Source organism: Plasmodium sp. gorilla clade G2 (genome assembly GCF_900097015.1).
Source record: "Plasmodium sp. gorilla clade G2 genome assembly, chromosome: 11".
Taxonomy (NCBI): Eukaryota; Apicomplexa; class Aconoidasida; order Haemosporida; family Plasmodiidae; genus Plasmodium; species Plasmodium adleri (nom. inval.).
In genome coordinates this window covers 1,279,987-1,307,880 of record NC_041703.1, presented here as the reverse complement: position 1 = coordinate 1,307,880, position 27,894 = coordinate 1,279,987, and the positions used below count along the sequence as shown (strand labels likewise).

The following is a 27,894-nucleotide window of genomic DNA, read 5'->3' as shown; positions in this document are numbered from 1 at the left end:
GTGTTAGAGTGTCAATTTTCATCGTCGTAGTCTATATCTCCATAAGACCATATAACATGTTTACTTTTTTTTGCTAATACTTCTTCCTTCTTTAATTTTTCAAATATCTTTGTATCACTACTATTATCAACATAACATACACCGTTATATACAATTTCTTCATTTACACTTTTGATATTTTTATTTGTATTAAATTGTTCATAATCATAGAATACGACATGAAATAAATTAGCTTCTTTTTTTTCAAATTTGACATATAAGAATTTATCAAGTAAAAATTTTTTTATATATACAATTAAATCTGCTTTATTTTCACTAGGTATTTTTAAACCTGCTAAAGAAACTTTGAATGAGAAAGGTGCATAATTTTTTAAATTAAATTGTTCATTTAATTTTTTGATATCAACAAAATCTAATTCATATTCATTACCAAAATCAATATATTTTACAAGTACTTTTTTTTTATTTTTATTTACTTGTAATACTATTGCTCTATAATAACAATTATCACTATATTTGGCTAGTACTAATGTATTTTTATTTATTTCATTTAGATTTGATGATTCTAAATTTGCTTTTTTATTTAATTCTCTTTGTAATGTTAATAATTCTTCTTTTCTATTTTTTAATTGAAGAGAAATATTATTAATGTCTTCTACATGTGAACAATAATATATATTATCATATGCTGTTAAATCACTCTCTGTTTTTAATAAATTATCTGTATACTCTGATTTTTCTAAAGACCATATATTTTTCTTTTGAATTTTAGCTTCTTCAGCTGCTTTTACAAAATTATTTCTTTCACTTGTATTATTTAAACCGATTTCATTTAATACACCATAACCTAATGAAAGTAAATGCATGGAGAAATCTTTATTCTGATATTTTAATAAACCTATAAAATTCCCACCTTTATCACATGTAATAATAGATATTTGCACCATCCTTTGCATTAACATCTTTCTTGTATATTTATATGCTTGAACTGCTATTTCTTTATATTCTAATTTCTCTTTTTTATTAGTATTTTTTATCAAATCAGCATCCCCATTCAATAAATTATTTTTTTCATTATTTTCCAATCCATTTATATTATTTTTATTCTTTATTTTTAATTCCATATTGTTTAAATCTTTTAAATTTATTTTCTCTACAGTGATTCCTAGTAATATAAAATTTATTAATAGATTTTGTGATGGGATATATAATTTATATTTGTTAGCACCATAAATAAAATCAACATAAGCATTTAAGTTATTATATTTATTTAAAGTATTTTCAAATGATCTGGCTCTTAAAGCATTTTCATTTCCACTAATATTATTAATTTTGATAATTTCTAAATGAGGATTAAATCTTCCTAATTTCTTTTCTTCGGCCTCTTTTTCTAATTCTTGTAATCTGAAATAATTACTAGCCTTATCATCGTCTTGTCTGTGATTTAATACTTTCGCTAGTCCCTTAGCAACTAATTCTTCGTTTAAATTAATATATTCTTCTTCTTCATCATCTGAATCATTATTATATAGTCCCGCTTCATTATCATCTTCTGTTGTATTCATCTTTTTAGAATTTTTTTTCATATTTTTTTTCTTTGAGTTGTTGTTTAATTTGGATGTACCACTACCACTATTATTATTATTATTATTATGTGTTAATGATGTTTTACTATTTCCTTTTGTGTTTTTTTTTTCGTTCCATTTACTTGTGAACCCATCATATACATCATCATTTACATGATTTTTATTTTGGTTATTTTTTTTTTTCTTTTGTATTTTATATATACTTACAAAATGCATTCTTCCTTTATCATCTGAGCATTGTGGAATATAACCATCACTATTACTCTGTGGTGTTTTAACATATTCAGTTATAATTTTTATTTGTTCTCCTGCTATTTGTGACTTTAAACAATCTTTGGCCATTAAGCATAATGTATTTAATTTAATATCTGTATTATTATGTTTCTCACATTTTACTGATGCTAAATATAATCTCCTTTCTTCATTTTTATAATCTATAATAATAACATCTCCATATAAAACCTCTATAACCGTTGAGAAATATTCTTTTTCATAATCAATTTCTTTTTCAGTGTAATTAATCCATTTTTTCTTCCTTAATTGTATAGCTTCATCTAAAGCTTTTTTATATTCTATAGGATTTGGTACAAATTTTATAGTATACTCATTAATATATGCATATCCACTTTTTAATAATAAAGTACAAATATTTCCTAACTTATAATAAATATTTGCATATAAATTAAAATTATTATCAATATGTTTTATTTCTATCTCTATATCTCTATTTAATAAACGTGATTCTACAAACCTTTTTGTTTCCATTGCATATAATTCTTCCTTCACAGTCTCTTCATTATCTACCATTTCTTTTTTAAACATATCTACAATAATACCACACAATGAAAAAGAAAAATAATACATGGTTAAATATTTTTCATTTGTATTTAAATTAGATTCAGTGTTTTCATCTTGGTTTGTTTTTTTCTTATTTTTATTCTTATTTTTTTTTTTAGAATTTCCTGTATCTTCTTCAACCATTCCATTTAATTCTGTTTTATTATCATTATTATTATTACTGTTATTTTGGTTTTTTTTATTTTTTTTATTCTTATCACCACTACTATTATTATTATTAATATTATTAATATTATTATTATTGTTGTTATTAGTATCTAGAACTTCTCTTTTTTCGTTTATGGCCTCTTCTTCTGCATATACACGAAAATTGGCTCCATCTCTTATATGCTCAACAACACACTTTAATCTTTTATTAACAAATAAATCATAAACCTTTTTATTTTCATTCTTATCATTATAACAGTATACAATGTTTCGAACATATGATTTAATATTACTACCAAAAATACCAACTTGTCTTTCTTTTGCCTGTACATAATAAGGTTCTAAATCAGCATATACATTGCTCTTTACATTTTTATTTGATACTAAAGTAGCATAACCTTTTTCCAATAATAAAATAGCTAGATTCTGTTCTTCATAAAATACACTACAAAACTGTCGATTATTATAAGTATATTCAAGACAAAAACTAACATTTTTTCCTATAATCAATTTTCTTATAAATTCTCTACTTTCCCAAGCTAATGGATCTTCAGCCTTTTCAGTATTTTGGCTCTTCATAAATAATCTTGGGCATTGTAAGCAAGCCAAATTTATTTGCCTTTCCTGTGATACTCCGCCTAAAAAATATAATTACAAAATTTTAAATATTATATAAATATTATGTACATATGGAAAATATATATATATATATATATATATGAATAAATATATATGTAATTATTTTTTTATTTTTTATTTATTTTTTTTTATATATATATTACCTTTTTTGGCACCTATTAAAACATAGGTATCTGCGGATATTACTTGTTTCACAATACCGTTCAATCTTTCCATTTATATAAAAATTTTTATCTCATATATATAATATATATATATATATATATATATATTTTTATATATATGGGGGGATATATTTGTTCATTCAATAAAATACTATTAATCTTATGGATATAAATATATATACCTTCTTATATAAACATACACATTTACAATTCAATCTCCTGTTATTTGATTTTTATTCAATAACAATTAAATTAATATTTTTTTTTTTATAATTAATAAGGATATGTAACAATATAAAATAAAATAACTTATATTTTTTTTAGTAAAAATATATTAAACTTTTTTTAAAAACGTTTTATTTATATTATATAAATATATATAATTAGTTAATATATATATATAAATACATATATTTTAAATATAATAATATTGAGCCTTTTGATTTTTATTATTTTTCAAAATTATTATTTTTTGGTGAACTTGTATTTATATAAAATACTAAATATTTTTATTTTTTCCTTTTTATTTATTTTCTTGTATATATATATAATGTAATGTATTTTTTTTTTTTTTATTATTTATTTATTATATGGTGAATATATAATTATTTTATTCAAGCATATGTATTTTTTTTTTTATTATTTAATATTTTAAAAATTGTTATATTTATTTTATGTATTATATATATATATATATATATATATATATATATTATATATTATATATATTTTTTTATATATGTATTTTAACATATAAATGTATTTATATATATATATATATATATTTTGTTGCTATTAAAAAAAAATACAGTTAGATAAGGTTTGTACTTAATATTGTTCTTTTTTTTTGTTTTTTGTATTTGTGCTTAATTTTTTTAATTTTTTTTACCTTTGTATGTACTACTTATAAATCTACCCCTTAAAAATATTTATTTAATATATTTATATATGTTAATAAATATTGAATACAAAAATATACAGAATAATAAAAGAGGGAATACATAAGCAATTATGGATTTACTCCCCTCATTTTTCTTTTAAGCATTTTAGATTATATTACAAAGTTATAATATTCTATTTATCTTATATATTACTTTATTATTACATATATATATTATATATATATAGTTATGTTTATTTATTTTATTCTTTTTATTTATTACAATTACAAATATTTTATATTATTTAAAATATATTCAGTAATATTTATTTACATCTATAGAATTTAATATATATTATAATTGAAGTATTTCAAATTTTAAAAATAAAATAAAATATATATGTATTATTATATATACTGAAATTAATTTGATTAATGGTTTTATTAAACCTCGAAATAAAAATTATATGCAATAATATATTTGCGTATGCATTTTTTTTTTTTTCCTGTTGTCGACTATTAAAAAGAAAATGAAATTAGGTTTTTTTAAATATATATTAAATAGGGTATTATATATAATATATTTGTATAATATTTTAATCTTTTTTTTAAAAATAGAAAGAAAAGTGGATGGATAATGTATAGAAAAAATAACTTTATTGTATCCTATTATGTTAATATTGATACACTAATTTTTCTTTTATACGTTTTCATAATAATATATATAAAATATTTTAATTTTCAATTTTTTTTTTTTTTTTTTTCTATAATATTAATATGCTAATGTATTTTAAAAGAAGGTTAATGGGTATAGTATAATATTATTATATAAATGTATTTTTACGACATTGTATTTTTCTTCTTATTTTGATATACTTTAAAAAAAAAAATTGCTACTTTTTTTCTATATTTTCTTTACACATTGGTTTACTTATAATATGCTAATAATAATAAGCTAACTGTATTATTATGAACAGATTAAAAAAAAAATAAATAATAAAATAATTATAATAATATTAATTTTATTATATGTCCATATTAAATCCATACCTTTGTAAATATAGAAAAAAATAAGACCATAATATATTTTTAAAAATTATAGTTCTTTCATTTAATAATATGTCATATATATATATATTATATATATTTTTATATATTATATTATTTTATTATATTGATATAGACTTCATATCAATGTTGAAATTACTCAATATCTCAAAAAAAAGAAATGAAACAAAGATTAATTCTTTCAAAAAATTAATAATAAATTTTATAATATGATATTTTATTAATTTTATCAAAATATGAACCCCTTTTATATTCTTATGTTCTGCACCAAAAAGCAGCGGATCATATATATATATATATATCTCATTAGTTTAATTTTTTTTTTTTTTTTTTTTTTTTTGTATTAATAAACAAGTTATTTTGAAAAAAAAATATATATAATATATTTAAGGGAAATATAAAAATGCATTTTTTCTTTTTTTGTTAGATGTCTATAGAATAATATAAATTATTTATTTTTTTTTTTTTTTTTTGTGTGTGTGGTCACATTAAGATAATTCTCTATTATATTTAGTATAAATGATACACAATTATATATATATATATATATATATATATATATATATATATATATATATGTGTATGTGCATGTATGTATAATATACAGTTATATTAGAACAAATACATATATGAAACCATATGCTGTAATGTTTTGTAATTTTTTTTAAAGACAAATATATATAATAATTAATTAAAGGTTTCTGTTTTTATAAATTTTGTAAAAAAATAAAAATGTAAATTAATTAAAATGAAATTAAACAAAGTTTCTGTGCTTTTAAAAATAATAATTATTAAAAATACGTTATATATATTTGATAATGTATGTACATCTATAAATGTGAATGATTTAGGATATAAAGTAACTGATACAATTAATTCTTTTAAATATAAAAGAAACTATGATAATCCTGTAGTTTTAGATAAAATTACAGATACGTCTTTAGACAAGAAGGATAAATTATCTTTTCAAGAATTACGAAGAAACAGATCAAGTGATGACGATGATGATAATGATGATGACGGAGATAATGATGACGACGATGATGATAGCAATAATAATAATAATAATTACAACGATAATAATAGTATGAATGGATTTTATAATATGGCATCTATACAACCTGCAGCTTTTAATAATATTTCACAAAATGGAAATCAAAATTTTGCTGCAAGGATGAAACAAAATTTTTCTAAGTATAACCCTTTTAAAAAATTAGGATCAAATGGTAAAGGCAACGTAAATAATACAAATGAAAATGTTAATGAAGACAATAATGACAATGCAGATGATAATGACACCAAAAAAAAACATAGACACAAGAAACATAAATCTCAAGGTACACTTTCAAATAATGGAAACAATAATATGAATAATAATAATAATAATAATATGAATAATAATAATATGAATAATAATAATAATAATATGATTAATAATAATATGAATAATAATAATATGAATAATAATAGTATGAATAATAATAATAATAATATGATTAATAATAATATGAATAACAATATGAATAATAACAACATTAGCAATAACAATAATAACATTAACAATAATGTAAATAATAATTTAAACAATAATATGAATGCTAGTAATATTCTTCTTGGTGCTTCTGCATTAACAGGTGCCGCTGTCAGCGGACAAAATCAAAATGTTATTAACAATAATCAAAATGTTGTTAATAATAATCCAAATAATGTAACTATTCAAAATTCTAATATGCTAAACAATAGTTCTTCAATTTATTCCAATTTATTTGAAATTAATAATAAATTTAATACAAGTGAAATGATTTGTAGTTCTATTAACTGTACTTCTATAAATAGCCAAAATAATGATAAGATACCCCTAACTGGTATACAAATATAAGACAAGAAAGAAAAAAAAAATACATAGAATGTAATTTTATAATAAAAATGGAAAATATACATATTATATATATATATATATATATATATATATATACATACATATATATATTATTTTGTAGATTGCTCAAATGTATTATATTGTGGCAACTGTGCAATTTCAAGTAGTCCAAAAGATCAATGTGCAAGTATAAAAACATTAAATGTTGATAATAATTATATAGCATCAGGATATGTCGATTCCTTACAGGTTAAAAAAAAATATATTTATACAAATATATATGTATATATATATATATTTTTTTTTTTCTTGTATTTTTATATAGCTCCTCAATAAAAACAATTTAATAAACATACCTTTTACATGGGACAAAACAACATTGGACTTTTCAAAATGTTTACCTGATTTTAATAAATTTAAATTGGCTACCAAAGATTTACCAAACAAAGGTATATATGTATTAATAATATATTCATATTTGTGTTTATTCTATAGCTAGCCAATAACAGCATATATATATATATATAAGTTTTTTTTTTTTTTTTTTTTTTTTTTTTGGCTAGATAAAAATGAGGTATCAAAACGTTTGTTTAGGTTAGCAAATTTATATTTATACGCAACAAAATTTGTGGAAGACAATAACAATAATCCGTTAAAAATATCGATAAATTTTAACAATATCAATATGGATTCATTAAAACCAACTGAACAGTTAGCTAATGAATGTAATTCTTTATTGCCATGCCCTTTAAATATTGCAGAAATTAAAACATATAATATACACGCAACCCAGAGTTTGGCATTTTATCAGTAATATGAATATTAAAAAAATATATAAAATGATAAATTAAAAAAAAAAAAAAAAAATGACAAAGTTTAAAAAAAGACATATATGTGTAAAACCTATATATTTTCTTTTCATAAGAAAGGAATATTCATATAAATAAATAAATATATATATATATATATATATATACTTATTTTTATTTTTATTTTTATTTTTTTAGGCGATTATTTATTCCTGAAATATATAATGCTCTAAATACGTCAAATATTATGATTAACATAACTAGCGACTCTGGTTATAATGTGGCAAATTACTTTTTTTATGTAAAAATTGATTGTGCCAAAACGAATGACATTATAGAAAATGAAATATATCCCACAGCTACATTACCACAAACAAATCAACAAACAAATCAACAAACAAATCAACAATCAACTCAACAAAACATTTCACCAACACCTATTGATAATAATCCTCAACAAAATGAAATTAAAAATGGTACACCATCTAAAAATGATACGTCTGCACAACTGTTGAAAAGTAACAGCTCTAGTAACGATTTTAGGAGAAGAGGATATAGTTATAAAAATAGTTCACATTCTATTATTTTCATATTTTTTATAATTACATATATATTATTTTTATAATTTTTTTTTTTTAATTATTTTTTTTTATGTTATTTTAAGGAATTTTTTTTTTTTTTTTTTTTTTTGTTTTTCTTTTTAATTTAATTGTTTTTTTTCTTTAATTTTTTTCTAAAATTCTTTTTAATCAAAAATATTTTTAAAAAATTAAAAACTTCAATATTAAAATTTTATCATTTCCTTTTTACATAATATAAAATATAAAACATATTTCTCATTTAAAATTCATGCATTATGGCATAAACATATATATATATATATATATATATATATATATATATATAAGTATGACTTGTTTTATGATAAAATGTTATTCTTTATTAATAATGATATTTGATCTGTGTAAAGATCAATTACAGAATTGTGATCATTAATATCCCTTTTGACATCTTGTGATGAAAGCACAGGGATGTGTGAAACGGAATGGTTAGTTTGTTTTGTATATTTTTGAATTAATTTGTTTATATTATAATATATTTGTTTAAATTTTTGTAGTTCGTCTAGGTTAATTTCATTCATATTTTTGTTCTCAATAATATTATTATCACTATTTTGATAAAAGTCCTTTTTTATTTTTTTGATATTGTGTAAAATATTTAAATTTTTCTTATTGTCTGTATGAATCATATTGTCAATATGATTAATGTTTTTATTAATATTTATATTATCATTATATGTGTTACCATTTTGGTTATTTTTCTTAATATAATCATTTATAATTCTTGAATTGGAAGCTATATCTTTGTATAACATTATAAAATGATTTACATCTTCTTTTATATGATTAACCAATGAAATATTTTCATTTATTGTATTCTTGTTCAATATAGGATAATGGAAATGAACCATTATTTGATATGCTTGAAATATTTGTTCATTTATTTTATTTAGTATTAATATTATATATTCTTTTTTAATAAAGTTATTTGATTTAATATTTTGCATAATTTCAAAAAATTCTTTTATATCTATATCATTTTTGCGAGTTTCATTTTTTAATATTTCTAATATATTATATATAATTTTATACAATTTATTAATAATATTTATGTTTTTCACATTTTGTTCTAAAACCTTTCTTTCTTGTAATAATTTTTTTTTATTATCTTTAAGTATTTTTAAATAATTATATATATCATAACATCGTTCTTTGTGAGTGATACTCTGATTTTCTTCATCCTGTTTTTTTTTGTTGTTGTTATATTTGTCAATATCATCAAATTGATGTGTTTTTTTTTTATTTTCATTTATACGAAAACTTAATAAATACGGCAAAATAATATCTGAACAAGTATATATATAATTTTTATCCTTTACCTTTTCCAATTGAATATTACAATATTGTGTATTTTTTTCTAATAAACATATATCTATAGTTTTATTAAATAATTTATTTTGAACAACTGAACAGTTATTAAATATATTAACCATATTTATACAATAATTAAAATCATCATTTTGAAATGAAATTGTTTTTGTTATATTTTTTTTATAAGTGTCACCATAAATTGAATTTTTATTAATATTTTGTTCTAATTGAACTTGTTCAAATGAGCTTTTACAAAATATCTCTCCATCTAAAATAATATGTTTTTCATAATCAAAGGAAGCACAGTGAACTAAAGAATCTTTCTCATGATAATTAATACATATATTTATTAAATGTACAAAAAAAGTTTTAATATTATGACATTTAGAAAATTTACTATTCAAATTATTTTCTAATAAATCATATCCTTTATGTTCCATTTTTTCTTCACTATTATTTTTCACATCAACTATATTTTCTTTATTTATATAATTTAATTTACATAAAGGTTTTTGAATTTTTTCGTAGCAATTAAATTCATTCATTTGATATTTCTCCAAGACATAATTACCTATATATTTATATTTTAAACAATTTGTATCATATTTATAATTTTTTAATAAGTCTTCATAGTATATTAAACCCCTATTTACTTGTAAGCATGTATTTATTAAATCATCCTTTGAATAACTGAACTCTCTTATTAAATGCTCATCATGTTTCTCTTCAATATTTCTACATAGGTAAGGTTTATAGAAAATGACATATGAAAAGTAAAATAAGAAAGACAAAATTGATATTATTAGAGTTTGCATAGTTATGTCACAAAAAAAAAAGAAAAGAATAAAAAAAAAAAAAAATACAAAATATGGCACAATCAAAATAAGGAACAAAAAAAAATAAAATAAAATAAGTATATATATGTATGTGTGTGTATGTATGCATATATTTTGGAGTATAAAATTTATTTATAGACACAAAAGAACAAATTAAAAAGCCACTCGCAATACACAATATGTACATAAGAAGAAAAATATAAATATATATATATATATATATGATCTACATTAAAAGTTTGAAAATACTCAATTTTCATAATTTACAATTATAGGAGAACTATTATCTTAATATAAGACTACTCATGATAACCATTTGGGGGTATAACAACATTTACATACTTAAAATTATATATTTATATGACAAAAATATTTCAAATGCTTTTTTTAATGTACATACCAACACTCAAAAAAGGAAAAAAAATAATTAAATATAAAAAAATATAATATATAAAATTAACATATATCACTTTAATAGAAATAAATATTATGTATACAATCTAAGAAAACCTTTTCTTTTTACATAAATACCTTAAAATCTTAATTTTAAAAAGAATCAAAATAATGCATACTTATTATGATTTCTTTTTTTTTTTTTTTTTTATATTTAATGAATTTTCTTTTAATAAATAGAATACACGTTTTTTAAAAACATTTATAACAAAAAATTTAATGTCAATGAAATTTTAAAATATATATGTATCCATATTATCACAAAAAAAAAAAAACATAAAAAAAATAAGGTATACATAAAATATATACATATATATATATGGATAAATCATTTATATTCTTAGAATTCTTTATAATATTCTATATAATAAAAAGGGACCGCATATGATAAATTGAATAGTATGACTGAACCATTATCAAAAGACATGGAGTCGTAATTATTATAATAATTATATATTTCTTTATCAAACGTATTAATAAAATGATTAAAAGAAGATTTTTCATAATTATAAGTTTTACCTTTATGCAGAGCCACAATAATTAGTCTGTAATTATAATTATTTTTATTATTATTATTATTATCATTATCATTGTGATTATTATTTTTAATGTGGGTATCATAAAAATTGGAAGCATCTTTTATATATTTAAAAAAGATAGCATAATTTTTAATATTTGGACAATTTTGTTCAAAAAACTTCTTGTTACAATCAAATCCATGTGAGTCACTAAAAATTTTATCCATCAAATTAAAATTAGATATAAAAAAATATAGATTCCTTTGATCGAATTCATAATTATTTTTTTTCATATATGGAATAATATTTTTTATATTAATTTTTTTATCAATTAATGATAGGAAATTATCCATAAAATATTTAGTACATGTTTTTAATATCCTATTTTCATTTAAATAATATTTACAATTGTTATAATTATTTTCTTCTATAAATAAACGTTTTATTAAATTTGTTTCAAAATTATTATTAATATATAAACAGCTTGTCGAGTTTTCATATATCTTATAAGTATCTTGAAATTTACTTTTTATATGTCTATAAAATTTATAACAATCAAATGCATAAAACAATAAGTTATTATATGCATATGGAAAAATATTACTATAGTCCTTTTCTAAAAATAAAGAAACCTTATGTGTCTGTCTTTTCTGTTCTATATTATATATATTAAACATAATGAAATTATGACTTCTTGTATTGTCTTCATAATATAATGATGTAAAAAATTTGTTAAATAAATATAATCTATTGGATTTACTAATCACTGAATCTTCTATGTCTTCATAATTTAAATTCTTTAAATCAAAATTCAAACTTGTATATAATTCCTTTTCAATATTATCATAATTATTATATGAATTACTATTGTTTGCAAAATCGTTGGTAATATTTTTTTCATAATTGTTATAATAATTATCTGACATATTATTATTATTATAATAATTATTTGATGATGTCTTATCATTATTATAAATATTATCTGATGGAGCTTGATCAATACTAGGTTTATCATTCATATTATTATTATTATTATTATTTAATAAGGAATTATTTTTTTTATTATAATAATCATTTGAAGAACTATCTTCAATGTTACACTTTTTAGTAGAACCATTGTTATAATCATTATCATAATTTGTTTGATTTATAATATTGTTCTGACTATTATATTTATTTTTATCAAAATTTTTATTCTTTAAAATATTAGAATCCTTCCTATTGATATATTGTTTATTATATAACTGACCTTCTTCTATACTATATGTGCTATTGACCATACTTTTATAATTTCCTTTCTCATTATAATTTAATAATTTTTTCCTTTCTTCTTCTAAAATTTTTAATTTCTTTGCATTTTCGTCTAATTGTCTCTTATTCAGAAATATTGATTCGCTTAATATATTTTCGTCTTCTGCAGATCCTATATTTCTTGTTAAATAATTTGGATTATAATATTCATCTTCATGTTTTGTTTCTCTTTCTTTAATTTTATTTTTTTCTTTCTCTTTCCTTTTTTCTTTATCCCTGTATTCTTCCTTTTCTCTTTCTTCTTCTTTCCTTTTTTGTTGTTCTTTCTTTATTTCTTTTTCTTTTTTTTTTTCGTTCTCCTTCTTCCTTTCTTTTTCTTTCTCATTTTCTTTGTCCTTATTCTTTTCTTTTTCTTTCTCGTTTATTTTGTCCTTCTTCTTTTCCTTTTCTTTCTCATTTTCTTTGTCCCTTTTCTTTTCATTTTCTTTCTCGTTTACTTTGTCCCTTTTCTTTTCTTTTTCTTTCTCGTTTATTTTGTCCTTTTTCTTTTCCTTTTCTTTCTCATTTTCTTTGTCCTTCTTCTTTTCCTTTTCTTTCTCATTTTCTTTGTCCTTCTTCTTTTCCTTTTCCTTTTCATCTTTTTCATCATTTTTCTTTTTTCTTGACAATTTATATTTTACATCCTTCAAATCATTTTGTATATTCATCATTACATCCATTATTTTATTTAGGACATCACCATTTTTTTCTTTTCTTAAAATTTCATAATGTTCATCATATAAATCATATAACATTTGAAGATTTTCACTATTGATGCTTTTATTACTATCGTTAGATGTTTTTATAATATTCTCTTTATTACTAGTTTTAATATGATGATCAGTTATATTACCAATTTTTATATTTTCTTTCATATAATTACCTTTTGATATATTACCTTCTGTTACACTAGTATTTTTTATATATCCCTTTATGCTGTTATATTTTCTCATATTATTATCTGTCTCATTATATTTTCTGTTCATATAATTACCATCAGAATATTTTAATTCATAATGTAGGTTATCTTTATATACATTACAATTCGTACGACAATTTTCATAGTCAGTGTAAAATTTTTTTAAAGGTACGCTTTTTACGTGATCATTATTAAAAGCATGTTTATTTTTACTTGCATAATCATCAACCCCATCATCATCATTATAATTATTATAATAATTATTATTATTATTGTTATTATTTATCATACTATCATAAGAAAATTTTGTATGATCATCCTTTATAGCCGATGGTGATATCATATCCCCCTTATTATTATTATTACCAAAAACAAATTTTGTATTCTTCTCTTTGTTCATTAAATAATAATTGCCTACATTATTATCATAATTATTTTCATCAATCATATTGTTGTATGTTTGATTATTACATCTTTTGTGAACAAATTTATCATCTTCATAATTTATTATATTATTATTTTTTACGTAGTACTCTGGAACATTAAACTTGGGATTATATTCATTATTATTAGGTACACATTTATAATTATTATTAATATTATTATTATATATTTCTTTTTCATTTTGTTGTATTTGCATATATTCTTCCTCATTATAAATATGTTTTTCATTTTCTTTCATGTTTTCTTTTTGAATCATATATATATCATTTTTAAAAATTAAATTCGGTTCATAATTTTTAGCTATTTCTATATTATTTTGTTCTCTATTATTAAAAAAATTCTTATCTAAAGTCTTCATGTTATTTCTATAATTTGAAGAGACAACGTCTTCCTTAGGATAATATGTAGAATAATGTTTTTGATAATTTTCATCATTATAATTGTTCTTATAAAAATTATACTTTTCATTTTCTTGTTCACTATGAATATTCTTATCTTCATTATGTGATTCAATATTATTTATATTATTCTTATTTATTCCTACAACATTATGTTTACTATTTTGTTTATTCATATTATTCATATGATTTATATTATACATATGATTTATATTATTCATATGATTTATATTATCCATATTATTCATATGATTCATATTATTCACATTATTCACATTATTCACATTATTCACATTATTCATATCATTCATATCATTTCTTATATATCCTTGAGATAGTTGTTTACCCATATTGTTCTTATTTATATAATTTTTTTCTTCAATAATTTTTTTTTCTTTTACTTTTTGTTCATTATTATCATATATACCATTCACCATATTTTTATCCTGTTTATTATTATTAAATATATTATTATCAAAATTATTATTCACATAATTATTAGATCCCTTTTTATATATTTCTTTAGATGAATCAGTTGGATATTTACCTAACGCTATTATCTTATTATTATCATATCCAAATGGTTCATTAATCTGAATAAAATTTTTTTCTATCTCATTTTTATATATGGGAACCATTGTTATATTTTTAGAGAATTTATTTTGATTTTCATCTATATTGGGCATATTCTTATCATTATTATAATTATTGTTCTTAAAATATTCAATATTACTTTTTTCATTCATTTTATAATAAATATTATTATTATTATTATTATTATTATATTGTCGTTGAACAGATTCATTTAAAGCATCATTTGGTATATACATATGATTATTATTATTATTAGAATGTTTGTTGTTATAATTTTCTTTATAATCATTATTTTGATATATCCTATTCATATGTGTATTATCATACTGTTCATATATTTTTGATGATATATTATTATCATCATCATCTTGATCCATTTTAATGTTAAGATTTGTCTGGCTATTTCTATAAACCCAATTTTGTTTAGGGGTTTTATCAATATCATCCCCTTCACATTGTTTATTATTATTATTATTATTGTTGTTGTTGTTGTTATAATGTATTTGAGAATTATTCTCCATACTACGCTTCTCATTAAATGATTTATTCTTATCATCAGAATAATCAAACGTATGATAACAATTTTGAACATTTGATGATACCTTTTGTTGTTCATTCATAGTATTGTGAATTATTAGAGAATCATTTCTTACATTATGATTTTCCTTTATCACATTTTTATCTGTACTAGACATAATATTTGAATTATAATTTGAATTTATTTTAACCTCCATTGGTGTATTATATTCTTCTAAAGAATTTTTTTTTTGTTTTAATATATGATCTTTATTTTCTTCCTTTCTAAATAAAATAGAATCTGTTTTTAAAACGTGTTCATTTCGTTCAAATGCTTTTTCGCTTCTTTCAAAAGAATAATTGGTACTGCATGTTTCTAATATATCGCTAGCTATATCGCTAGCTGATTTCTTTCGAACAATTTTTTTTTCTCGTGTAAAATTACAATTATTATGAATATTACTATTAACAACACTATTATTATTATTATTATAATTATCAGTATTATCATTATTATTTTCATTATTATTGTTTTTTTGTTTGTGCCCTTCAAATATGTTGTTATAAAACCCTTTTTTATGATCTTCACCGTTGTCATTTTTGTTGTGTTGATTTGTTTTATTATTATCTTCTAAATGATTATTTATCCTTTTATTTTCTTGTTGCATTATAACGTTTGTGTTAGCATTTATAATTTTGTTTCTTTCAAATTCATTCTTATTTGTTACATCACTTTTTAGCATTTGCTCTTTATGTGACAATATGTCATCCATAGAATTATTGATAACGTTTTGTTTGAAAATATAATTATTGTTTGAATGATATTCATTGTATTCATTATAATCATTAAAGTATGGTATATCATTATTAAGATTAGAAGACATTATTAAATTTTTAACCTCATTTAAAGGTATTGTTTTGGAATTATTCATATTATCGTAATTATTTTCAAATGAATTATCATCTTTTATTATGTCATTTTTTTTTATGTTATCTTTTATCCTTTCATCATTTTCCTTTAATATTAATGCATCTTCCTTATGAACACAATCTTTTATTGAGTTGTCACAATTTTCATGCATAGAAAAATTGTTTAGATTGTCAAAAAAAAAAACAGAAGAATTATTATGAACACCAAAACTGAACATTTCAGCCATACTATTCATATTACTATATTTTATTTCATTTTGATAAGATGAATTATTAAATTCTTCTTTACTTTCATTATTATGTTTATTCTCAAAAGAATAATTATACAAATTATCATTTAAATTATTTCTTACATTTGTAGGGGAAATATTCGAAGATGATAAGTTAAGACTGTGTGTATTATTTTTTGATAATGAGAATATATTATTATCATTAAGATTTGAAATATTCTTTTTATCAAAATGAATACTATTCTCTTTATTATAAAAATTTTTATGTTCTTCATTATTATCATTACATTTTTTATTATTTATACTTTCATGTGACTCATCATTAGTTGAATCATTCATTTTATTCTCCACTTTATTGCTGTTTATATTTGTTGACATATAAGAATTATTTGTAGTAAATAAATTTTTTTCATTATTAGATAAATATTTAAAATCTTTTGAAGAGGCATCGTCATTAATATTATTGTTCTTTATGTTATTTTCCTCCGCATTTTTTTTTATTCGATGTTCTATATATTTACTAATATTTATTATTTCATTATCATCCTGATTATACATATGATTATTATAAGGCGATATATTCGTACTACTTATATTTTCATTTGACATATTTTTATTGAAACCTTGATATTCATTTTTAACAAAAGAATTTATATTCTCTCTTATATCAAGATTATTATCATTTTTTATGTTATTATCATATGATGACATATCTGTTTTTATGAACTGTTGTTTTTCTTTTATCAAATTTGTTTCTGGCTTATCAAGTGAATTATTATTTTGAACTATATCTGTATTTGTTTTATTTGTGATATTATTTTTATTATAACATTTATTTGATATGTTTAATATATCATTATGTGATCTTTTTATATTATTATTTATTTTTGATATATTGAACGCATTTGAAAATGTTGTAAATATATTTTCATCATTTTTGTTATTATTATTTAAATGTTCTTTATATGTAAAACATTTTGAAAACGTATCTTCATGATTAGAATTATATTTTGAAAAAACATTTATGATATCTGTTTTGTTATAACTTTTTGATTTATTATTATTTATAAATATATCACTTTTGATTGATATATCATTAGAGGTATATTTATTTATATTATCAATATTTGATGTGTTTGCTTTCCGATCTTTTATATTGGAATAATCTTTTTGAAGACTCATTGTATTTTTTAATAATATATTTTTATCAAATTGTAAAGAATTATTCTTTATTTCGTTTATATTACTAATATTATTTTCATCACTTTTTAAATTATCCTTACAAGTATTTATTACATTGTTACTTTGATATTTTAATATATTTTCTTCTTTCAAAATATCTATTTCGTTTCTTTTGAAGTTTTTATTGTGAAATATATCACATTCTTTATTATTAATTGGCTCGTTTTTTTTAATATCTTGATGTTCATTCATTTTGATATTATCTTGACTATCCATTTTTAAGTGACAATCTTCTTTTATTTTTACATCATTATAATTTTTATCTATAATAATATTATCATCCTTATTGTATAATTTTAATATATCTTCTTTCGAGTGATATTCTTCAAATTGATCTACTTTCTTATTTTCTATATTACTTTCTTGAACTACATCATTATTTTGGTCTAACATTGAGTCATTACAACTATATGAAATTTTGAATATATTATCTGCATTATTTTGAGAGAACATAATATTATTATTATTATTATATGTTTCATTTTTATAATTATTTTGAAATATGTCCTCCTCTTGCTCCTTCTCCATTTCTTTCTCCTTATTATTATCATAAATATGCTTACTAGTATAATTACTATGTTGAAATAATTCATTGGATGTAGCAAAAATACTATCATCTAATATTACATCATCAAGAAATTTTTCCTCATAATTATTTTTTGTATATATATCCATTATACTACTATTTAGGCTTTCTAATTTATTTAGACTAAGATCATTCAATAAAGATATAGAATCGATTTTTTTATAAATTTCTTTAATTTTCTTCTTGTTGATAATATCATCATTTATATTTTCAGAATTATTGCAAGTTTTATTTTGCATATTATTTTCAGTATTATTATTTTTTATATTCATTTGATTATTTATATAATTGTTCTCTACATGTTGATGAATCATATTATTTTCTTCATTCTTTATAGCATTGTCTTTAATATAACTTTTGAAAATATTATTATCAAAATCGATATTGGACATGATATTTTTATTTTTGGGTATTTTTTTAAAACCATTTGATGTGTTCAAATGAGTATTATTTTTTATAGAAGATAAGCTCAAATGATGATTTATATTATTTGTATTATCTTTTTGATTATCTATATATTGTTTATTTATATATATATTACTATTATTATTATTACTAATATTATTATTATCTACATTGAAATTATTTAACTGTTCATTATTAGACAAGTTAATCATATTTTCTTGTTTCTTAATAGAGTATAAATAATCTGATAAATTATTAACATTTTGTTCATTTCCTTTATTATGTTTTAATATATTTGAACTATTAATGTTATTATTATTACCATCCTCTTTTCTTGAATCTATTTTTTGATTTATAAAATGATTTGATTGCATGTTTATAGAATCCTTTTCTATATTATTTTTCATGTTATTATCATTTATCACATCCTTTTTGTTTTCATATTTTTTATTTCCTAAAAAATTGGTAACCATTTGATCTTTTACAAATATAGAGTTCTCATTAAATGAGAATGAAGAACTAAATTCATTGTTATCATTCATTTCAGAATCATGTAAATTTGATATATTAGAGAACTTACTAATATTTATATCTTCATCTATCACATCCCTATATTCATTCATATTATTTTTATTATGATTCATCCCTATGTTGTTGGAGTTATTTTTCTCACTTAATGAATAAAAACTATATGCATTTTTTAAACTATCTGACGATAGAATTGACATATCTAAATTTATTTCATTTAATGTTTTGTCTTCACTATTAGAATAATTCATATTTAACGGATACTTCATTTTTTTATTACTATTTGATGAGGACGTGAAATTATTATTATTATTACTATTATTACTATTATTATTATTATTATTTTCTTTATCAACAAATATATGTCTCTCATTATATGGATTTATATTTTTAGAATAATTTTTATCATTCAAATCATTTTTATTATCAATATGTATATCATTAATATCATTATTTCTTTTTATCATCATATTTTCATCATGTGTAAAATAATCTTTTATTATATTTTTTATTTTGTTCTGATTATTCACACTATTATCATGAAAATGATCTTCACCCTTGTAATCATTATGATTTAAATGTACATCATTCTTATTAAATTCAAAATTATCATTATTATCACTATCACACTTTAATAAAAGATTTATATTTTTTTCTATTTTTTTTAAAGAATGTTCTTTTGCAACATTTTTTAAAAATTCAATCTCACTATTATAAGCATTACTATTATTATATATATCATCATTTTTTTTATATTCATTTTCTAAGGTTTCTTTTATATTTAATTTTCTATTTATATCATTTTCTTTTAAGATATTGATGTCTTCTATGTTTGTATTATATTCTCTTAAATTGTCTATGTGTTGGATATTTTTATTATGTTCTTTTAATATATTCATCTCTTCATCAATATTTGTATTACAATTTTCTGTCTTTCCTTTACTACCTTTTTCTTCCTTATCATAATTTATTATTGTTTTAAGTTTATATAAGCTATCACTTATATTATTATATAAACCTATGTTACTACTCCTTGTTTCTTTTTTTGAAATATCATTTGTAGATATTCTTCTACTATCATTATGGAATACCTCCTTATTCTTCATAATATCGTATGTACTAAATATATGATGATTTCCATCTTACAAAAAAAAAAAAAAAAAAAAAAAAAAAAAAAATATATATATATATATATTTATGTATATATGCTATCTTATTTTTATAGAGTTATAAAAAACAAATTTCATATATGAACACAACATTTATACTCATTACCATCATTTCTTTCATCTAGAATATTTTTCATGTTTGAATTTTTGAAAGGTTTATTTTTCCATTTCTCATTTATATTTAATATACGATTTGATACAATTTCATATGTTGTATCTAGAACATCATGAAATTCATTATCAACCATATTTTTTCTTTTAACACCAGTTAAATTTAAAAAATAATAATCATAATAAAATATTTAACACATTTATATTAAGATTGATAACTGTTAATATTTCAAATGTAGATAAATCAATTTCGAATATATCATATATCATATATAAATACATTAACAAACTTAAAAAGAAATAATGTAAAAAAAAAAAAAAAAGAAAGAAAGAAAATTGTATATTAGTATTCAATAAATACTTTAAAAACATATTTTTTTTCATTCACAAAAAGTTAACATAAAAAATTAAATTATATATTATATATACTGTTGCTACTATTTAAAGATACCAAAAAAAAATTACATATTAATAATATTTTATATATATATATATATAGATAGATATTTATAAGGATTTCTTTTATGAGATAACATATAAATAAATAAAAAGAAAAAAAAAATTTACAAAAAAAAAAAAAATACTTTTTATATATTCAAATTGTAACACTGGTGGTGAGGTTATAATTGATCCTCACAACACATATTTACCAAAAAAAAAAAAAAAAAAAAAAAAAAAAAATTGGTCTTCTTTTTACATTTTTTTTTTTTCATATATAAAAAAATAAATAAAAATATAAATATATGTATATATATATAATATATATGTTTACGAAAAAAAAAGTGTTAACATGAATATTATATCAATTTATAATATTTATATATAATTAGTGTGTATTGTGTTCATCATATATTAACACATATAAATAAAATATATAAATAAATATATATATATAATACATATATATATTTATTTCTAATTTAAAAAAAAAAAAAAATTTATAAATAATTATTTCTCATGTATAAGGTATGTTTTCTCTTCTTTTTTTTTTTTTTTTTTTTCTTATATTTTGTTACATTTAAAAAAAAAAAAAATAATATAATATTTCTTTTTTTATGAGAATATATAATATTATTCTTTTTATATGTAAGAAGAATATTATGTATATTTTAAGAGACTAATTACTTTTTAAAGATTTTATAAGAGGTTATATGAATTTTTTTTTTTTTTTTTTTTTTTTTTTTTTTTGTGATACGCATGCTAAATATATTAATAATATTTATTTCTTTAAATAAAAGAAAAATAATATATGTATTATATATGCATAATATATGTATTTATTTTATATTTGTCTTATTGAGATAAAATATAAAATGTGAAATATATTAAAATATAAAAAAATTAATATTTAATCAAAATGTAATATATATATATATATGTACAAATAAATAAAATTGTGATACTTTAAATAAAAAAAAAAAAAAAAAAAAAGACATAACCTTTATTTTTATTATTTTTTTTTTTTTTTTTTTCCTCTTTTAAACATATAAAAAATACAATATGAAAGATGGAAAATTGCGTTTTAAGTATATTGAAATATTTTTTCTTTAAGCGTTACATGGATATATAAAATATTAGTGATGAAAAATATTTAGAATATTTATTTTCCCTTTATTTTTTACAATAATATATTTAATGTTCTAAAAATTATATCTTATATTTAAACACAAAATGATTTATTCTCTAAATAAACAGTAAATCATATGGAAGGAAATTAAATATAAGAATTCGTTAGTAGAAATTTTTTTTTTTTTCGAATAATTAAAAAGAAAAGAAACAAAAAATAATACAATATTAATACGAATCTAAATTTATACCTTTTATATTTTCATTATAATATAATATAAAAACTTAGGTCTATAAAAGTAATATTATAAACATATCACAAAATATAATTCATTATATAACTCCAAAATTCTTATTACCATAATTTCTATTTCACTATAATTTTAATTATAACACAAAATTTCGGTGAGATACAAACACGGGATATACATAAGAACAAATCGTTTAAAAATATAAAAATTTAGCAAAATGTTTTTCTTTTTTCTTTTTTTTATTTTACTTTTGTTTTTTTTGTTTTTTCCATTATTTTTTCGTTTGTTTTTTCATTATCTAATTCTTTAAAATATATATATATATATATATATATATATATAATATATTTTTTTTTTTTTTTTTAAATTGTAAAATTATAATGTTTTTTTAGAATTTGTTATTGTTTTTAAAAAAATATGATGGACATATGAATTTTAATATTTTTTTTCTTGGAATATAATTTTTTTTTTTTTTTTTAATATTTTTTTATTTTGTTTTGATTCATGTATTTATTATATATTATATATATATAATATATTAATATTTTGTTTTATTATATATATATATATTTATTTATAACATTGCAGTTTTGATAATAAATATATATTTTCATATATATACATAAATAATATATTACGTATATAAAATATATATTTTATCATGCATATATATATATATATATATTATTTAAAATATTGTATATATATATAAATATATATATATTATATATACAATATGCCTTAATTTTTTTTTGTTTTTTATATATTGCACTCATATTTAATATGTATATTGAAATTAATAAAATACAGAAAAATATTAAAAAATATATTTAAATATACATTATTATATATATATAATAATACACATATATATAATGATGGAATAATAAATTTGTTATGAAACAGGGAATCTTTAAATATTAAAAATATATATAAAAATAAATTCACAATATTAATAATAAACATAATGAAAAATAATAATATAAAAAAGGAAAAAATATTAATATACATGTGGATGTATAAGGAGAAAGAAATATGAATAAACTATACAAAATAATAATATATAAATAATATATATGTATAATTTACATACGTATTTTTTTTTTCAAATATATAAGTACTTTGTTATATATAATATATATTTAAATATATTTTAGAAAGTATATATATTAATATGTAAATATATTTTTTATATTAATTCATTCATTTATTTATTTATTATTTTGTTATACATATATATATATATATATATTATTATTATTATTATTATATATTATGTTTCTCCTTAATTTTATTCTAATTATGTGAATATAATAAAATAAAGAATGCATATGGGTATATGTTACAAATAAATAATTATTATAGAATTATAAAATAAAAGAAAAAATTGAAATATAAAATAATAGGTTTTAAGAAAATAACAGTTGAAATTCAAAAAATAAAATAAAATAAAAAAAAGAAAAAGAAAAAGAAAACAATGAAAGTTATATTAAAAAAGAGAAATGGAAAATATATAGACTGTTTTGATTTGAGTCCTTCAACAACTGTTGATCAATTTAAAGAAATTTATTACAAAAAATGTAAAAAAATAAATTGAAATTTATAAATATATAAAAATTTATGTGTATATATTTATATAAAATTAACATATGTGTTGACAATCTAATTTTATAAATTATTATCTTTATAAAAGGATATATAATATATAAATATTATTTTATTTATTTTAAAAAAATTTTTTTAGATCATTATTATCCAGAAAGGCAAAAATGGAATTTAGATTCAGGTAAATAATAATTAATACGCAAAAAAATAAAAAAATAAAAAAATAAAAAAAAAAAAAAAAAAAGTCATTTTTGAAACCATGAGAAAATATATGAATTTTTTTTTTTTTTTTGTTAATTGATTAAAAAGGGACATATAAATAATAATATTTTTTTTTATGTATTTATTATACATTTAATTTTGTTAAATAAATAAATATATATATATGTGCATAAACGAGTAAATATATTTCCATATATAATACATAAAATTTTACTTTTTAAAGCCGCTGGAAAAACATTAATAAGTGGAACATTAAATGAAAATGGAATAAAAGACAGTGATATATTAATATTTAAAGATTTAGGTAAAATATATGTGAAAAGAATTAATAATAAATGTATTAATTATTATACATATATATATATATATATATATATATATATATATATATATATATATATTTATTTATTTATTTATTTATTTTTTATTATAGGGGTACAAATATCGTGGCGACTTGTTTATGTTATAGAATATTTGGGACCAATTATTATTTTCCCCTTTTTTTATTTTTGTGATAAATATGTGTATTCACATACAAATAAGAATAAGCATATTATACAAATGTAATTTTTTTTTTTTTTTTTTTTTTTATTATTATTATATTAATTTTACGTGCAATTATAATATATATGCATAATTTATATATTTTATTTTCTCAGATTTTCCCTGTGGTTTTTATTATTTCATTTTATAAAAAGAGAGTTTGAATCTTTATTTATTCATCGGTTTAGTAATGCTACAATGCCAATAATTAGGGTTCCCATAAATTGTGGTCATTATTGGTAATAAGAACTTATAAACCCACAAAAATAATGTTAATACGTATATTAACATATATATATATATATATATATATATATATATATGTGATATTTTTTTTTTTTTTTTTTTTTTTTATAGGATATTATGTGGTGTTAGCATTGGATACTATTTATTTCATCCATTATATAAGCCGTATGATATTGAATCCAAACCATATTGTGTGTACGGCCTTTTTTTTGTGTTATTAGTAATTAAATATATAAAAAGAAAAAATATATAAAATTTAAAACAATAAACTAAATTTTTTCGCCTTCCGAAATATATTATTTATACATTTATATATTTATATATTTTTTTATGTGCAACATGTTTCTTCTTATTTGTATTCTACAGATTTTAGAATTCCTGAATTTAAAATGCCACTTGATATTAAGAAATTTAAGACCAAGAGGTAAAATGCAATGTAAAAAAAAAAAAAAAAAATATTGAAACGTTGAAATACGAAAAGCTAAAAGTGGCTTGTTAGGTAAATAAATTATGTCATGTTATCATATATATATTTTTTTTTTTTGTTTTAATTTGTTTTTCTTTTTTCGAAGGTACGAAAAATAGAGGGATACCTCATGGTTATGGCTTTAATCATATATCATGTGCCAATTATTTTTATGAATCATTAATATGGATTATATTTTCATTGATTACAAATACATTGACAGGTAAGATAATGAAAAAAAAAAAAAAAAAAAAAAAATGAAATTCTAAATATAATTATTATTTAAATGTTGCATATTTAAAAATTCGTTATATATATATATATATATAATATATATATGTGTATATATTTTTTCTTTTTATAGGTTATGTTTTTAGCTTTGTTGCTACCACACAAATGACCATATGGGCTCTTAAGAAACACAAAAATTATAAAAGAGAATTTCCTAACTACCCAAGGTAAATATATATATTTATACATTTAACATACAATATGTAATTTTTTTTTTTGTTATATCCTTATTTGTAAATTTTTTATTAATATATTAAATTTTTCTCATAACATCTTTTAGGAATAGGAAGGCAATATTTCCATATATCTTATGAAACCCATGAAAAAAAAAAAAAAAAAAAAATTATCCATTTATAAACATATTGTTTTTTTTCTTTTTTTTTTTTTTTTTTTTTTTTTTCTTCCTTTTGTTTTGTCTTAATTTATTTTTAAGTAAAAATTCATTTTAATAAAAAATGTAAAGTTCATGTGAAAAATATTAAAAAATGAATCAATATATTTATATATTTAATTTATTTAAAAAAAAAGAAAAAAATTTTCTTTCACTTTTTTTATTATTATGCACTTTTTAAATTTATAAAAATGTCAATATAAACAATATATAAACATATATATATATATTTTTTTTAAATTATATGAAATTATACTTTTGAGAAAAATGTGTAAAAATAAAAAAAAATTGAATTTGTTATTAAATTCATGTAAATAAAAGTACATAAAAATGTATAAGATACAATATGTACAATATATATATATATATATATATAAATATATATATATATATATATTTATATTTATACATATTGGTTTCCTAATTTTTTAAACTTATCATAAATTTTATTCATCATCTGATTTTTATAGCTAGTTACAATAAGGTCACAAAAAGGCTTGGTTTCTGGATTTATATTTTTTTTCATTGAACAAATATTATCCGGCATACATGTATAAATATTTGTTATAGAAATATACAATTTAGATAAATAATACTCGTTATTGTTATTTTTTTTTATTACATCTTTTAAAATTATTCCTTTTATATTGTTGTTTGTATTTTTTTTTAATTCTTCCAGTTGACCTTTTAATAAATCAAAATTATTTGTTGTAATTTCAACTTGTTCATTTATATTATGTAGAAAAATAAAATAAATAAAACTATAATTATCTTTATATATATTCCTTTTAAGGTATTTGTTTCTTTTAATTTTTAATCTTTCTTTTTCATTTTTTTCGTGATTTAATATAAATTCAGGTATGTTTAAATTTCCTCCATTCATATTTTTTATATTTCTTTTATTTTGTAAATATGATTTTCAATTCCCTTTTAGAAGAAAATCTATATATTTATAATAAAATATCATAATGACTTAAAAAAAAATATATTCTTTTTTAAATTAATAATATATACGAGAAAAAAAAAAACAAAAAGAAAAAAAAAAAAAAGTGTGGAATGTTATTTATTTATGATATTTTATTGTTGTTATATTTATTTGGCTTATATTAAATAGTTATATGCATAAATAAATATATACATATATATAATATATATAATTAATATTTCATGTACTATAATATAT

At 18.3% G+C, this 27,894-nt stretch overlaps 6 protein-coding genes across 6 annotated transcripts; 2 read left to right on the top strand and 4 right to left on the bottom strand.

The window, feature by feature from the left end:
- Positions 1–11: 11 nt before the first annotated feature.
- On the bottom strand, positions 12–3,446 carry PADL01_1134500 (tudor staphylococcal nuclease; the record flags this gene model as incomplete). The annotated part of the gene is made up of 2 exons (XM_028682820.1): positions 12–3,229; positions 3,374–3,446. The coding sequence occupies 2 exons, from the start codon at positions 3,444–3,446 to the stop codon at positions 12–14; spliced, it is 3,291 nt and encodes a 1,096-aa protein (XP_028539060.1).
- Positions 3,447–6,090: 2,644 nt separating this feature from the next.
- On the top strand, positions 6,091–8,655 carry PADL01_1134400 (conserved Plasmodium protein, unknown function; the record flags this gene model as incomplete). Its single annotated transcript, XM_028682819.1, has 5 exons — positions 6,091–7,207; positions 7,343–7,470; positions 7,547–7,670; positions 7,785–8,031; positions 8,229–8,655. The coding sequence occupies 5 exons, from the start codon at positions 6,091–6,093 to the stop codon at positions 8,653–8,655; spliced, it is 2,043 nt and encodes a 680-aa protein (XP_028539059.1).
- Positions 8,656–8,949: 294 nt separating this feature from the next.
- Positions 8,950–10,776, bottom strand: PADL01_1134300 (conserved Plasmodium protein, unknown function; the record flags this gene model as incomplete). The annotated part of the gene is made up of 1 exon (XM_028682818.1): positions 8,950–10,776. The coding sequence occupies one exon, from the start codon at positions 10,774–10,776 to the stop codon at positions 8,950–8,952; it is 1,827 nt and encodes a 608-aa protein (XP_028539058.1).
- An 814-nt stretch (positions 10,777–11,590) lies between these two features.
- On the bottom strand, positions 11,591–21,267 carry PADL01_1134200 (conserved Plasmodium protein, unknown function; the record flags this gene model as incomplete). Its single annotated transcript, XM_028682817.1, has 2 exons — positions 11,591–20,991; positions 21,126–21,267. The coding sequence occupies 2 exons, from the start codon at positions 21,265–21,267 to the stop codon at positions 11,591–11,593; spliced, it is 9,543 nt and encodes a 3,180-aa protein (XP_028539057.1).
- Positions 21,268–24,424: 3,157 nt separating this feature from the next.
- PADL01_1134100 (3-oxo-5-alpha-steroid 4-dehydrogenase, putative) lies at positions 24,425–26,634 on the top strand (the record flags this gene model as incomplete). Its single annotated transcript, XM_028682816.1, has 10 exons — positions 24,425–24,527; positions 24,692–24,733; positions 24,998–25,078; positions 25,208–25,337; positions 25,434–25,556; positions 25,675–25,783; positions 25,930–25,987; positions 26,136–26,252; positions 26,394–26,487; positions 26,601–26,634. The coding sequence occupies 10 exons, from the start codon at positions 24,425–24,427 to the stop codon at positions 26,632–26,634; spliced, it is 891 nt and encodes a 296-aa protein (XP_028539056.1).
- A 480-nt stretch (positions 26,635–27,114) lies between these two features.
- PADL01_1134000 (conserved Plasmodium protein, unknown function) lies at positions 27,115–27,594 on the bottom strand (the record flags this gene model as incomplete). Its single annotated transcript, XM_028682815.1, has 1 exon — positions 27,115–27,594. The coding sequence occupies one exon, from the start codon at positions 27,592–27,594 to the stop codon at positions 27,115–27,117; it is 480 nt and encodes a 159-aa protein (XP_028539055.1).
- Positions 27,595–27,894: the final 300 nt, after the last annotated feature.